General features: G+C 33.6%; 1 protein-coding gene across 2 annotated transcripts in view; it reads right to left on the reverse strand.

Moving 5' to 3' along the window:
- Nucleotides 1-649: 649 nt before the first annotated feature.
- Nucleotides 650-17,490, reverse strand: part of LOC126336423 (cyclin-dependent kinase 5 activator 2) — a 289,950-nt gene continuing 273,109 nt past the window's right edge. The window contains exon 3 of one of the 2 annotated variants that reach the window (XM_050000115.1): nucleotides 650-15,709. In XM_050000115.1, coding sequence (XP_049856072.1) covers nucleotides 15,428-15,709 — 282 coding nt within the window. In that variant the 3' untranslated portion in view covers nucleotides 650-15,427. Of the gene's footprint in view, nucleotides 15,734-17,490 lie in introns of both variants that reach the window. The other variant, XM_050000114.1, reaches the window with a different exon arrangement.

Here is a 17,490-nt window from a genome sequence, read left to right on the forward strand (position 1 = left end):
TATGTATTTGTATCAATGATCAGTATGTTCATATGTCCCACATGTAATGGAAACAAAAATTCTGTATTGGGTGCTTCTCAAAGGTTATAGGTTATAGTTTGCTTTGGCTAAAGCTCTGCTTTGCTTTCTCTTCAATTTGAATATAGCATTAATGTCTCTAATGAAAGTATCTCTCCGAGCATGTCAGTGCCAGTGTTTGTATATTTTCATTTTGCTAAAATAATTACATAAGGACAAAGTGCCTTTATAAACAGATGACACACAGTACTGGTAGTCAGTAAATAAATCCCTAATGGAGATAGTCAGTTAGTATAATAACTGAAAATATTAAAAGATTGCTTGGCTTATTCCATTTAAGTAATTTCTTGTCATACCCACACTATGATACAGTAATTGAAATGTTTTGTCTTTGGTCATAATATGCAACACATTACCAAATTTATTACACAGTATCAGTGTAAATATCATCAAAGAAAAATAAAGGCTGAAAGATTCATACCATCAAGATATAGATAGGTAGTTAGATAGATAAATAGAGAGAGAGAGAGAGAGAGAGAGAGAGAGAGAGAGAGAGAGAGAGAGAGAGGGGGGGGGGGGGGGGGGGGGGGAGAGAGTAGCGATAATAAAAAATACTCAGGAAATTGTAAATCTGGTATGTTGCAACTACCTCACTGTGTGATCAGTCGATACCAATATAAGTACATACACATTTGAATTTGGCAAAATATAAAATATAAGGTGAAGTGCAATCCAAAATAAGATTTCATTAACAGATAGAACTAAAATGATTTCTTTAATATTAAATACAAATAATGTATACATCACTTACAGGTTATGGTATCTTTTGCTTGAAAATATTGCACTGGATCAGTTCATTGGCATTCAACACTTAAGAAAATTTAATTCACTTTTAATGGTTTCTGGATTTTCTAACATTACAACATTTATTCTCACACACAGCATACTACATTCACTCTTCACTGTTTCCTTTCTTCTTTGAGCATATAATTTCTTGTAGAAATAAAGTCCCACTAATACACAAACAGCATTATGGTTCGGAAAATTATATTTACGTTACATTAATGAAACATCAAAATACAATTTAATCTGTACTTCAGTTTTTGTTTTTTTTCTTTTATAAGAAATTTATCAATAACAACATCAAACATGGAGAAGAAATTAGGTATCTTCAATCCATTTAACATGTTATGCTCTGTATATCTACCAAGTCCCTTTCATGTAAAGGATTTTTTCTTTTTTTTTTTACAATGCTTTATTAGTGTACCAGCACAGTTTGAGATTTTGAGGTAATCTGAAGAACTGATGAAAATTAAATACAGAAATCTACATAAATATAACTGTAAATTTTGACTACTTAAATTTTCATTATAGGAATGGCAGTACTACTAATGGCAGCATGAATGTTACCTTCTCATACTTCGAGGTAGAAAATATATGCAATAAATTATACAGGTTCTACTTATGTTGTACAGTAACTCATCAGTATGGCTACAATGAGTATGAAAGCTTCTAACCTGTGGCACTTAAGAAAATTAGAACAACTTAAAGCTATTAGGAAATGTGCTTTATGCTATAATAAATCCAACAGATACACATAAATGACTAGATATGAGCATAGTTTTGATAGAGTGCACCTTCTCCATCAGTACAAAGAAAAACAGAAAGTTTTCTAACACCAGCTTCACTTTTTCAAAATTATGTTCTAGAATAACGCATTTAAAAGATTTTTCTACAGTTTGTGGCAAATAAGACTGCAGAAAATGGATCATTTTATTCTGTAACACATAATGCTGAATTCTGGATTACAATGTATTGTGTCTTTTACATAAAGAGAGGTATCTATTTTTCTTATCACAGACTAAGACAGGCTACATGCTGCAGATATTGAATTTCTACAGTACCTCATTGCCCTTGTGGCAAATAAGTAATGATCCACGTAGTTCCTGAACTGTAGCATTTAATGTACCTGTCACAGTAGCAACAACTGCAAAAGTTACCTAAGAGATTAATATTGCACTTCTCCGGCCTTTTTAACATAGATGAAAATCAACTTTAAAAAGATTGCCTTTTTATTTACTAGTACTTGTTTTGTTACTAAATTTATAGTTGAACCCATTACCACCTGTGGTCTATTAAGGTTTATAGAATGGGAATCCAGAGAGCCTATCAATTTCTGAGGCTGGTAAACTCATATTGTTTTAATGACAGAAATCTGAAACGTATACTTTCTAACATGTATCTTTGTAAAACATGACTGATACGTATGACTAATAAGTATAAATCACTGTTTTTAATCAGAAACAGGGAGCATTTACTTTATTCTTTTGTGTAATTTAATTGTTTTGTCTGATAAATGAAAATAACAGTGACCTGACTGAGGTAATGAAATTATAGCTTTCTAAAGTTACTTTTACATGCTATTTCATAATGTACTGAGGATATTATTGTGTATATAGAGTGACTGTTTGGCAAACCTCTTTTACAAGGTGTATTCTGTAAAAATGATGAAACCAAATTTATAAACGTGCTCTGGGAATGAATTGTTAATTTACTTATTTATTTTTCTTGCTAAAAATAAAATCAAGACAGTTGTAGCAGTGACTTATTCCTTCAGCTATACTAGAGAAAAACACTGAAATGCAGATTGGTTCAAATATGAATTGACTGCTTAGAAGGAGCTACATTATAATGAAAAGCAAATCATGATATGCAATGAGCAGAATCCAGGTTGGTTGTTCAAAGTCTGATGCATTAGAAGCATTATGTGAGTACTATCTAGCCATCAAAACACAGAGTTTTAATTCAGAAAAAACAGCTTTTAAATACTACATGGAAAAGTGATTGCAGAACAATGTAATTATCATAATGTAGAGTTTTATGCAGAGGAAACTGATATTGAACCTTATTGACAGTCATTCTTTTCATGTATCAATCGCACATGGTGTAGGAAAGGTGAGTAAATGATAATTATACATAAAGTTCTAGTACTCTACATCACACACTCTACACCATGCACTCTACATCACACAAAGTATAGATGCATCCTGACAATTCAATTGAGAAACCCAATAAATTAAGGAAGAGAGTTATTGGCCAGTACTTAACATCACATTCAAAACTAAGTGACACCCAACTTAGTTTTTGGAACTAACACTCATTTTTCAGAGAGAAAACATGTATAAGATGGGGAAGGTTAAAAAAGAAGGTCTGAGCACTTAAGCACAGGGATGAGAAGCACCAACTCACCCAGTTTTTTAAGCTTCTCAAACATTCACTCTCACCTCCCCAAAAAAGGAACTATTAGTTACAAAAGCTGGGCAGTATGTCAATTTTACTTTTATATATGGCTATCGACAGTGATTCATATTTTGCCTCTTGAAGGTAAAATGCTGACAAGCAATTCTCTCTTGTAATTTACTACTTTTACAAATTTTAAATATATATGTATGGTTACATGAAGAACTTCTTTTGCTTTTGTGGAAGGAAACCTTAAATCCAAAACAGATCTGTGATACTTTGACCAAAAAAGAGGATCAATTGGAGCTCAAAGAAAATATTATTTCTAGCACAAATTATCATCATAAGGGAGAAAACAAGCAACATGTCACTGACTTCAACTCCTCAAATTCTGTCATTGTTTCATCTTAGTGTAATTCAGTATTCAACAACATGTCTATCTAAAAACTATTTTATGTAATAGGATAAATGACATAATAGCATGTAAAGATAAATGAAGAATATGCAAAACAGTGGAAGAATTTGTGCTAGATAAAATTATATAAGTGTGACATTTCTTACAATTAACATCATAAATGCAATTATGAGCTATGAGAACAACACAGTGATTAGGTTTGACAGTTGTTTTATTTACTGACCCACTAATTTTGTTTTGGCAAAGGTTGTAAAAAGTTCACAAAAGATGTTCTGTTCTACTTTCACTGTTCTGGGAGTTTACCTATAATAGTATCTATTAATCACTTACAGTAGTTACCAAAAGATGAAGAATTTTTCTAATTATCCATCATTCTCACATTTATTATTGTTGCAAAACAGGCTGTATATTGTTGTTCCTTACTTCCAATACATAAACTGTGTCAGATACAAGACATAACTTTGTTACAAGAACACAAACCAGAGGAGACAAAAATAAATTGCTGCTACACTCCTTAACAAAAGTCTATTTAATGGTTACAGTTGGAAATGTTTATCTCTTGTACTAGTTTCTGTGAAACAGATTATAATGTAAAGAGGAAAATTCACTACTAACAGTGATCTGTACCCTGTCTTGACATCATCAACATCTATAAGGGGTTATTAGATTATTGTTAGGCAGAAACTCATGGAATTAATTGGGAATCATGTATCTGTAATTGGAGGTTGCTTTTGATGCTAATGGACTGAAACTGCTCACTCTAACCATGTTAAGTGGTGGGTATCCATATTTTAAGACCACCTTCACTTTTGATGCAAGTATACAGCTCTGTATACTGTCCAGAATAACAGCACAGAGTTTCTGATCTCATGGTTGTTTCTGATCTCCTAGTTAGAAATTATCAGAATTTTCTTGAAGTGATTTAACTGCAGAATTGTTACAAAAAAGTATAGCAAAGAAATATAAAACTCAAATTTAATTATAGTAAAAGAAAAAAAAACTGATAACTAAGCATTATTTTTAAAAGAAGGCTACCAAGGAATAGATTTTTAACTAAAAATTCAGCTTTTATATAAAAGGCATTTTACATGCTATCAACTGTCTGTCCATCTCTCTCTTTATCTCTCCCTCTTTCCTTAGTGCCCCTTTCCTCTCGCCTTCTCCTCTCTGTTATGGTTTCTATCTACTCTGCCACTCTCTTCTTTTCCTACTTCTCATGCTGTTTTCTTTCTGTAAACTTTTATGCCATTTCTTTTCTACAAGCTCTTTCCATTTCTTTACAGTAAAATATACTCAAAACCTGAATAAGTACCTAAATATTAGTTTAAACAGTGAAAACTCCAGATTGGGATGTCAACAGTATGAGGAAAAGATAGATTAAGTTGCAGACAGACACCACAAAAATACATGTACAATTTAGTTTTTGGTCACAGCCCTCATCAGAAAAGGAAATACACACATATTCATTCACACAAGTAAGCACACCTCACACAGATACGATAGCTGTCTCTTGTAGCTTGGACTGCAGTGCTGCTGGAGATGACAGTTGCGTGCGTGTGCATGAGGTGTGCTTGCTTGTGTGAATGAACATGTGTGTGTTCCCTATTGTGATGGAGGCTGTAGCTAAAATGTAATGAGTAAGTGTGCCTATCTGCAACTTAATGTCTCATCTTTACTGTAAGTAGTAATCTACTTTTTCCTTACATTGTTAAAACTTAGTTTATTATGAAAACTATAGCTCTCAATTTTTGTCCTAGTTATCCACACAAGTTTGCGTATTATCATCATAAGACCATTATTTTCACAGTTTTTACAGTCTGGATTGACTGAACAGGAATGAAATTTTCTGCATGTGCTGTTAATTTTTATAGCTGAATTCCATTTATAATACAAAAAGAGGCAGTGGTGGCATTAGTTGTGGTTCTCCACCAGAAATTTGTTTTTGGTGTATTTCATTTATTTTATTTTCCAGATAATTTAATGTATCCACATTCTGTATGTAAAATTATAGACTGTTAACTACTATTTGCATTATTCTTATATCATTAAATTCAATTCTCATCAGTTTATAATAGGCATTTCAGCCAGTATTCTGTATCTGTTCTCCATACACTCTGGCAGGACAGTAACACACCACAGAATAGAGAAAATCTGCCAAATTAAATTAATGGTCATAATAATAATAATACTAATAATAATAATAATAATAAAGTCTATAGAAGAGATCAGGGAAGGAAAATAATTTTCTTTTTTTCGTTAGGGACCTATATGAGTCATATTGTTGAAGATGGGGATATATTCCACTGTGAAATTTAATTTAGACAGAGTCAACACCCTTGAGGACTTAAAAGAGAGTCAGATATATGGCCAGGATGTCAAGAACCAGTGCTTGCCGTAGTCCAAATTGCAACTACTGGTATACTTAACATTTCCATGATGGACTACAAGATGCAATACCATTGATGATAAATGAGAAATACAAAAATGAATGCATGTTTGGCATTCCTAGTCAATACTCTACAAGTTAAAGAATTTCCAGGATTATATGCAGTTGAAAATCAGAGATGTCATTATCTTTTCATGCTCACAGCAAACAGAGAAGAATCACATTAATGCAGCCTGTCTGCTGCTTATCCATCAAACTCAGACCATAATGTGTGAACATTGTGCTTTACCCTTTTCAGAAACGAATTTAACAGAAACAAACTTTTATCCTTGATCTTGTGTTAGGTACATGTAAGAAACACTTTTAGTTTTATGGAATATGAAATGTAGTAAATATTTATGTTTGAAAGTGAATGATGTAACACATAGTAACTTGTAAAACGAAAACCTGAAACACCAATATGAAGAGCTGATATGATTAATTTGCAAAATTTCCATTGAAGAAATACATGGGATTTGAGAAAATAATGATTAAGAAGCCCAGATAAGGAAAGATATATCTCCCAGAAGTGGAGAAGGTAATATACTAACAGATTTTTTAGGTGAAGAAGGGAGAAGCAAAAGGATGGCTCATGCACCAATTTGAATCAAGACAAAAACATCAAGAAAGCAGGTAGTGTTTGTATTTTATATACTAAGTTGTATTGTGCATTCTGCTCCTCATTTATGTTCAGACCACTGTAAGTCTCACACCTGTGAATTCTGTATTCTGCTAGTCCTTTGATGAAAAAAATAGTAATATTACTGAATAACTGCTGAAGTTGCTAAAATGTTCTTTATTTTAGTCCATGACTGGTTTAGTCTTTTATATTGAAGCCAATTTATAGTTGATCTGAAAATGGTTTTAGATATGAAAGGTGGACCAAATCATGGACTCAAATAAGGAACATTTTAGCAACTGAAACTGTTATTCATAAATACAGTACACAGTTGTGAAGCAACTGCACTCACCAAACATGGAGAGAGTAATCAGTAATATTTTCATGTTAGGAAACAGTATATGAGTTCTGTATATGGCTCCTTTTTACACAATATTTTGATTTTTTTATTGGTGTGGCTGCATATCAAAGTTTAGTTTTCCAGTCAATTTCACATGTTTACTTGTGTCTGCTGCATAATACTTATTTTACATGTTTCAAAATTTACCTGAATATCACACAAAAAATATTTTAAACACTAAATACCTCCTATTGTTACTTGAAACGTAAAGTTCCAGTCTTTTAGCTTTTGTTTTAATACCTATATATTTTTTACACAATATGATACTGGAATTACCTAGGTTCTGAGTCAAAAGTCACATAAGACTATCCTATTGTCTTTAATTTTTTTTTTTACTCACAGTTACTTCAGTGTTTAGTTTGCATCTTTCTCAAAGAGGTAGATGCAATCACTACCAGTACCTGACACATACTTTCACTGGAATTTCTAAATTGTTGAGAAATGTAAATAACATGCCACTCTAGCAGGCTATCATAAATGCTGAAAACTCATTTGAAGAGATTAGATATAATCTTTTATATATTGTTATGCTACAATGAATTGGAGATCAGCCATTTCTGTTTTTGAGTTACAAAATTTTTGGAAGCTAAGAAATTATCTTCAAAAATTAATTCTGCAAGACCACTTATACCTTCTATAAATAATAAGTGTCTGTTGTTAGTTCTCAGTATACATAAGACACTGTATCCGCACTTAAGTTAGTTCTCCTAATTGTGCAATTATCTTCTAGCTTTCTACTCCCTACTTTCATTGTCATTATTTATAGCTCTTGTGCTAGATTTCAAAGCAGGCTCTGTTTCTTGATGATCTTTTCTAATACATTTTTTGCTAACCTAACAAAGTATTGTATTAGAATATTTAGTACGCTTTGTTTCAGCAATTTCCTTGACTAAATATTAAAACTCATGTTTCCCAAAATATCCTATTTTCCCAAGAGAAATTATAAGTAAAGTTATGAGCCCATAAATAACAGCAACAATTTTTCTTAAACATTTCATACTTGTACTTTCTTTTATAAAAAATTCTTCATTGCATGCATGCAATCCTATTACTCCTCTTCAGCTAATAAAGTAGAATTAAATTATTTCTGGACTGTTGAGAGAATAGGTAGCCAAATTTCTGAAGAACACTGACTTTCTGAAGGTACTAAGAGTACTACAGCACTTGTGAACTAGCCCACAGATTAATTATACTTCTCCTTCTGTACTAATATTCCAGATAATTACAAAGTATGAACTACATTACAAATGTATCTGTAAACAGTTCAAATGCAATAGCTAAACAGAAGGTGGGGAAAATTGTGAACAAAAAGTATTTGTGAGGTTTTGAATTACTAGCGTATGAATTTCAATATAAGTTGCAAATTGGTTATTAGAAACTCTTTTGCCAACTTTCTGTTCTTTGCTATGATTAGTTGCTGATAACTGGGTGTTGATACACTCAAATTTCGTATGTTCTGTAACACCTACTTATGGCATACTAAACAACAAATTTAATGTGAATGTATTTCTTTCTTGTTATTCTTCCAATTTTGACCTTGTTGGCAGTTTCATTTGATGAATTTAATTTCTTATGAACTGATTCATCTCCTTTTCTCAGCTAGACAAATAAAACTTGCATTTTCCTATTTTATAGAGCTGTAATTGTGAGAGTAATAGCAAATTTATTTCAACAGAGAAAAAATAAATCTAATACAAAAAATCAGCTTTGGTGATGAGGATTTTCAGTGAGTCTAAAGAGGTCTCAAGACCATAGCATATGTGTTGTGATTTTCTGTCATTTCATCAGTAAATTTGTTCAATTTGGTTGCAGTTACTGTTGAAATTACATTACTTCACTTCTGTTTATTTTATGATAATCAGCCAATTTCTCGTAAAAGGAAGAGTTCTGTAATACATTAGACTCCTTAAATTGCAAGTTCTCTCATTATGTATATGAGACATAAATTCAAAATTAATCATTCATTCCAGTCATCCATGATGAGCATGAAATAGCATTTTTACTTTAGTTTTAACGCATACCCTTTCAATTATTTTCCAATGGAAACGCAATGGTTGAAATAAAACTGAAATTGCCAAACTATTCTTTTAACTGATTGTAAACTTATTTTTAGATTTCTGATTGATTTCAGTGCAAGAGGTATTAGGCTTCTTATAGTATCATACTTGTAAATCTGCTGAGTGTCTGCAGTTGAAAGATACACATCTGTATGATATTAGAAACTAGAAGGAATGAGTCAAGCAAGCAAGGGAGAAAGAAACAATTAACTGATTACAATTTTTTGGATGAAAATATTCACTTTTCAATGCTGTTACTAAGGGAAAGCCTCCTTGGTAAAATCAGTTACTTGGTGTGTGTGTGTGTTCACATAAGAGATAAGGATAGATACGGAGATAGATAGATAGATAGAGAGTGTGAGTGTGTGTGTGTGTGTGTGTGTGTGTGTGTGTGTGTGTGTGTGTGTGTGTGAGAGAGAGAGAGAGAGAGAGAGAGAGAGAGAGAGAGAGAGAGAGAGAGAGAGAGAGAGAGAGAGAGAGAGAGACAGAGAGAGGAAAGAAATTATATAATAATTTGTGTTGCAGAAATCAATTTCTTTCTTAACTTCTGTGAAAAGTAATGTTGGTTCAGGTGTCATTTTAGTTTTAAGTTCAGATTTTGTCTACTGAAAATACATACACCAATAGTTTTTTGCAACGTAAGGGAAGTTTTTTGTATAGTTGGACCCTGATCGAAAAAAGAAACCTTGCAGAATGGGTTACATACTTGGTTCAGCAGCTGTGAGAACAGGAAATATCTAGTACATCTCATAAGCTGACGTGAGTGAAAGTGAAGGAAAGGAATTACTGAAAATTTTTCTATATCTTGCAACAGTCCTTTTAACATTTGCCAACAGATAATGAAAATTTTCTTTTGTTATATGGGAAAAGAAAAACTATGCAGGAACTTGCCTTATGGTCACAGAACATACTCACAGGGGGATGCATGATTCATTAAAACCCATGTTGGCTAGTGAATGTTGTAGCATATGGCAATATCGTCCATAGATTAACACATATGATGTCCAAGAAAAATGTTTCATCTAAACTGGAATGCAGCACCATAGTGCAGAAAAAAATTCAAAATATTTGTATTACTGAATGAAGCATTGTGTGGGTAATAACTTTAAATGTGTACGAAAAATTGTAATACCAGTTAAATTAAAGGGTGACCACGGTTATCCAGCTCAAGGAATGTGAAGAAAGATCCTTTCAGTTTAGATACTAAACAGGATTTGAATAAAAACATCATAAGAAGAATAAGAAAATTAAACTATTAGACCAAATTAAGGAGAACACAATTAATGATGTGAAGATGATCTACACACAAAAGGATAAGAAAAATAGTAGAAATAGAAAAAAAAAACAAAAAAACTGCTAAGCCACATTTCTATGGGTACTAGCTGAAAACATCTATGGAGATGAAATAGTTGCAGATTCTCATGCACATAAAAGTATGAAACTGTGAATATCCTAAAATCATTACAAAATACAAAAGAAGAACCAATGTGACAATTAAAATAAAATGCTACATATTAGTCTATTGTTCTCGCATAAAGCTGTGAAAGTTTTAGAAAATAGAACATCTGTGATCAATTAGATATTACTAGAATTTTTAATCTTGTTACAGGGTAGGAAAATGTGTTCTCAAAGCCTTTAGTTACATTATATGAACAAAGACTGAAAATGTGTTAAATAACAATCAACATTCATGCTTTTCTGAATTAGACCAGTAATTCATCACTGAATTTCTCATTACATATAGATGTAGTTAGTAGCATGTATGTCACTCTTAGATATTTGAAGCAAATGTCATGGTTTGTTGCTGCTGAATGGCTGAATCGTTTACTGTTTTAGACATTACATTCTCATCTCCTTACCCAGTTTGTTAGTGTTTAAAATGAACCAATCAACTGAGGATTTCTGTAGCACAATACATAAAATGTTGATTTTTCTATAAAATATTCTGAAACTAAATAACATTTATACTACTGGGCATAAATTTCTCACAAAAGGAAAAAAAAGATACTTTCTATATAAAATACACACATACAAGTGATAGCTACAAATGAAAAGTGCATTACACATAAACATGTCTCAGAAACACTAATTAAATATCAAAATGTGTAAACAAACAAAGTATTATACTGTGACACAATTATGAATGAAGGATGGAGGCAGAAAAGAAAGATTAATGGAACAGGAGTGATGTAGACATTTGTGTCTGATGGGGAATAGTTGAGTAAAAGATTTTGCAATTGCATATGTAACATACACTCATGTGTCTGCCCCTGCAGTATTGTTAATCCCCAACTGCAGAAATTAATTTGAACTTAATCACAATTTTGTTTTTCAGTGAGAATGCTTCATAAGTTGCTCCCATAGTTTTCATATTAAGTTTTCCAGTTTCTGTTGTAAATTATCTCAGAGGAGCCTGAAAAAATTTGTGGGAATTGCATTTTACTGCCATAACATACAAATACATCTAAACTGATTAAATTGTATGAATTTTAAAATAAATAAAGTCTAACAGTGAGTAAGGTCACTTAGGGAATTGTACTATTAGAAACTGTGTATACTCCAATTAAAATTACTTTGTGATTGACAGTTTCAAGTGTCAAGGGGAAATGTTGCCAGCATGCAGCCTGCCAAACTTCAGAAGGCGCTACATGTACCTACAAAGTAAGCAACACAGCAAGCAAGTGGCACTCAAGAGGGAACTAAAATTGATTGGCAGGTAGCCTCTACCACTCGACTTAATGAAACATCAGTCACAGAGTAATTTTAATCTGAGTAAAGTTATGTTGTTGCAGTAAATAGGAATGAAGCTCTAAGGCAGAAATTTTGGATGGTGTTTCTTGAGCACTTCATGTGAGTACTGGAGTGTTATTAACTGAGTGGAAAACTGAACTTAAGTTACTGGAAGAAATTATGAAGGGATGGAAAATGAAAACATCTGACTCACTGCATATATTTCACACAGACTGGAAATCAGGCAGAAAAAAAGTATTCTAAAAGACAATGATGAAAATGCTACTAATGTTTTAAAAGGTGTAGGTAGTACAGAAGGAGCAAACAAAAGCAGATGAATATGATCAACAGTACCAGGAAGAGTGGTCTAATAAGTAACTAAATAGCAAAAAAACATATCAGGATGTCACTTGCTACACCTGCAAACAGTCTAGAAAGGATGAAGTTTCCATTAGTACTGGTGAAGTACAGCAATTAAAATAGCTTACATAACACTTGGTGAAATAAAAAGGTTTTCTTCCTTTCAAGCTATCATATAAAGAGAGAACTGGCAAAATGTGACTGCTGATAATACAAAACAAGCATATAACATCTGAATCATATAAAAAGAATTTGCCTCATCAGTCAACGAAATGTTATGTACCTATGAGAAAATCCTTAGGTAATCAACATATAGAGAAAATCTGTCACTCCTGGGTTTGATAAATGATTTCTGCTAATCAGTTCATTCACACAGCCCATGCATACATTTACAAGTTTTCTTGAACAAGTAGGTTTAAAGAAGACACATGTTACAATGGCATGTCCACAAACATGGTTCACTGCCTTTTTATGCACTTTTGGTACATTTACTTAACTGTTTATAATCAGATACCCTGAATTCTACACCTGATTTTTTTTTAATAGTAAGGTATTCAGCATTAGCCATCAACCTCTCTAACTTTCACTTCTTCGACACCAACAAACAAATTTTTACATTCAGCTCTCATGTGTGAAATTATTAAAGGAAGTTCTCACGGTGTAATTTTTCACTGTCTTTTGTTGAAACAGCATATTACTTAACATTCACATTGTATGCTCAATAATGTGAAGTCCTGAAAAGCAATGAGTAGCACAATGTACACCTTTGCTATTATATTGTTACCACTTTTTGCACAGTAATACCTGAAAATTCAGTCATAAAATTTTTGATGAAAAATTGTATTGCACTGCTGAACTGTTTTATATTTTCTCAGCAATGGTTAACAATAGAATTAAACACAATTTCTTTGCAAACATTAAAATTATAGATCAAATGAATGAATTACTATTTCATTAGAATGCTCCTCACAGCAGTATTAGATGTGAGAGACACATAGGTCTAAATCATAAAACTGAAGTAGACTGTATTGGAAGAACTACTTGTATATAATCTTTCTGTTAAGAGACTTAAAATCTAATTTACATACATTATTCTAAAGCACTTAAACTTGAAGGGTAAACAAGCAAATAATTTTTACAGGCTTTTAATATATTACTTATATACCACTAACTTAATTTACCTCTACTTTACTTTAGTTAAATATTCAACAACAAGCCCACTTAAGTCCATTCCAAAAGGGTTCCTGTATTAACCCTTAAGGGATATGTGGGCACAATGTAGTTACACTACATTATGTAAATTGAATACTTCGAATTAGCATAGTCCCTGTTATATCCTACATTTATGACTGAGTGTTTGTAGTAATTCTTTTAAACAACAATCACTCAGTTCACCCTGCACTATTGCAATGAATTTCCTATTCATTAGCTACAAGTCTGAAGTCTTTGTAGAGAGAAATATCTTGTGATTGGAAGGAGTTCTCATCAAATATAGAAAATAACAGTGATATTAATGTGATCTAATGTCTGTAGATGTTGTTTAACCTGATCAGAATTGTTACACATGGCACATGGATGATATCCATGCCTTTAAAAAGTTTTAGTGTTTCCTACTGGTTGGCCATGTTATTTCCCTAGAAACATATTTGTCATATAAAATTTCATTTTTTTCCCTGGGAAATGCAATATATATAAATGTTTCAAACAATGCATCTTTACTGCTGTCCTATCAATGTTTTACATTTAAAAGGATGAATAATTTTACAACCTTCATGCCATCATATGGAACACATGGAATGATTCATGTAGCTGTACAGCTTCAGTTATAATATTTTGAGTGCTGTACACATGACATAATAGGAATCAACACATCACTTTTTTTTAGCGGTGAAGTTGGCTGGCTGGTGCAATGTTCAGTGGCAGGCATAATGACCTCATTCATCTGTGACACTACTTCCAGAACAAAGTACCTGAAGAAGATGAGAAATGCATATAATATCAACGTGAATATACCTGAGTATTTCGGCAACAATATTCTGGAACCATAGAAAACAAAGCAGTAAACAATAACTAGTATAGAAATGTCTAGTATTATGCTGAATCACATGAGGGACTTTTGTACTGTGAATGGAAATGTTGCTCACTTACAGGTGGTTCAAAATAAAGTTTTATTTATCCCCATATCTTTTCAAACTTTTTTACGTATTAATCCCCCACATAATACAATCACCTCAGATCCAGCAAAAGCTTCTCAAAAAGGAAATACCAACTGAATACTATGTCAGATTTTTAATAACACTTGGCAGGGACAGAATAAATTAGAAAGACCAGCGTCTTCTGTGCCTTATAAACACTGAATGTTTTTGTTAATTTCCTTCCAAACCTATCAGGAACATCACAGATCAATGAACTTAAAACCACAATCTCCACAGGTGAGGAAAGTTGTAATCTCTGCAGATAATTGTTTTGTGGAAGAATATTTAGAAAACAATAAGTTTACACACTGTATGAATATCTGGTCAGAAAATCCACTGAAACAAGACTGGTATTACTACCACTTTGAGGGAACAATTACACAATTGTAATCTGACTTTTACAGAGGAAAAAGCCTAATGAAGACAGGCACAATTTGTTCAAAACATTAGATAGCAAATAATGTTGGACTGAAAGGAAACTTGGAAGTTTGGCTATTAACTTCACACATATTATCAGAAACGTTTCTGAAAAATGAAAATTTAAGGCCATCACAAGCACAGTGTGTATGCACTGAAGAGAGCTGTTATGATGCAATACACAGATTGAGATGCGTAAGTGACAGAGGTGAACTATTCTGTTCAGTGTACGAGAATGTCCAACTTCAAAAGTTATGACCTGCAAAGAAAGCAACTTTCCCCAGTTTCTGATGTTAAAGAGTGGCACACGCATTTGTATACTTGAGATAAATTTCAGTATATCGACGGATCAGCGGCAGTTGTTGACAAAAGGCCTGTTTTCCGCTGGTTGGCTGTTTTGGAGGGAGCTCCTCCGTGTGCCGCTAGAGGGCTGTGCCCCCGCGCGGGAGGAGAGCGGGGGCTGCCGCAGGTCACAGTGTAGTGACGTAGTGGCTGCGCGCCAGGCGTACCAACACGACACTCTGCTGGGGACCCTGGCCACCAGTGGGAGGTCAAGCAGTCGCAGGCAGTGCTACTGGGCCCCCACCCTCTGGATGCTGCTGTTGTTGGCATTGCTTTGACTGCTGCTGCTGCTGGTGGTGATGGTGCTGCTTTTGTTGTTGTTGTTGTTGTTGTTGCTGCTGCTGCTGCTGTTGTTGCTGTTGCTGCTGCTGCTGCTTTTGCAGTTGCACTACCGATGCACTGAGGGCAGGGGGTGGTGGAGGTGGTGGAGGGGGTGGTGGTGGTGGTGTAGGTTCTTGCAATTGTTGCTGCTGTTGTTGCTGTTGTTGGACCTGCACATACAACACCACAAATAACTATGTAGAATTTTCATAGCTGCCAAGTATACAAATACTAATTTTTGCATCAGTAATAATAATTTAGTTTTTTTGAAAAGTGAGTATACAATAATATTGGGACATTTATTAGACACACTGCTTGCTGCCATAGGTTGCAGAGTAAGAACAGTAAGTACCATAGACAGACAAATGTCAAAGAGAACACATGTAGCTATCAGTAGGTTAGCTTTCAAGAACTATGCAAAACATTTTATCACAATACTCTTAAAACCCAAGAAAACTTTTTCATACAATAAAGTCCTTAAATGACCTCAGTTTTAGACATGTTCAGTTATCATCTGAGGAATGTCTCGTAACAATGACTGCAATCACTTCGTTAGTGTGCTTGTTTCTTCAGCTAAAATTCCAGTTTTTAAACATTCCTTAAAGGTAATTGGAAGATCATTTGTGAAAGTATGGAACAAAAGCAGACCAACATTGATTCTTGTGGATCCCAGGCAGAGTTTAGTTTCATGCCTGTTACACACTCTCTCAATGTGACTCTCTGCTTTCGTTTATGAAGGTACAACTCCATACATGGAAAAGGAATGTCATAAATGCAATAACACATTAGTTTATCAAGCAGAATTAGGGCTATACAGCAGGGATCTATAACCCAATTGCTGATATACATCTACATCCATAATCTTCAAACCACTATGATGTGCATGACAGAGGGCACTCACCATTGCACCATTTATTCTGTTCAAGCAGGGAGTCTAGGAAGAATGATTGTTTAAATGCCTCTGTGTGTGCTGTAATTAATCTAACACTGTTCTTGCAATTCCTCACGGAATAATATTTATGGGTTGTGGTATATTACTAGCTCCAACAGTTCAAGTGTCTTCTTAAAACCTGGTAAGTAGGCCGTCTCAGGACAGTTTGCATCTCTCTTCATGTACCTGCCAATTCAGTTTCTTCAGAATATCTGTGGCAGATGGGTTAGACAAATTTGTGACCATTTGTGCTGCCCATCTTTCTACACATTCATTATCCTCTGTTAGTCCTACCTGTTACTGCTCCAACATGCAGTGTTCTGTGACGAGTTGCTTCCCCTTACGTAAGCAATCTCTTTTGCAGACTGGTTACACTTCCCTAGTATTCTACCAATGAACCAAAGTGTGTTCCCTGCCTTACCTATGACTGAGCCTATGTGATTGTTCCATTTCATATCCCTACAAACTGCTACAGCCAGCTATTTGTATGAGCTGACCAATCCATTTATGATTAGTGGATTTTGTAGTTGTAGGATACTACATTTACTCATTTTGTGAAGTGCACAGTTATTTTTGAACATTTAAAGAAAGTTACCTACATTTACACCAGGTTGAAACCCTGAAAAAATCTGACTGAGAATCTGTGCAGTATTTTTCAGTCAGTTCTTCACTGTAGTCAAATACATCATCTGTGAAAAATCTAAGGTTGCTATTAAGATTGTCATGAACAGCAAGGGGCCCAATGCATTTCCCTGGTGCACATCTGAAATTACCTTTACATCTGTCAATTAATCTCCATCAGAGATAACATGTTGCATCCTGCTTACCAATTACTCCTCAGTTTAATCACAAATTTTGCTTGGTGTCCCATATTGTCATAATTCTGATAAGAAGAATAGGTGTAGTGCTTACTCAAATACAATATGCAGCACCTTTGTTGTTAAGAAGAACAATGCAATGTTCCTTTAGGCATGCATGCATGTCTGAAGGAACACTGCATCATACTTCTTAACAACAGAG

The sequence above is a fragment of the Schistocerca gregaria genome, chromosome 2 (genome assembly GCF_023897955.1).
Source record: "Schistocerca gregaria isolate iqSchGreg1 chromosome 2, iqSchGreg1.2, whole genome shotgun sequence".
Taxonomy (NCBI): Eukaryota; Metazoa; Arthropoda; class Insecta; order Orthoptera; family Acrididae; genus Schistocerca; species Schistocerca gregaria.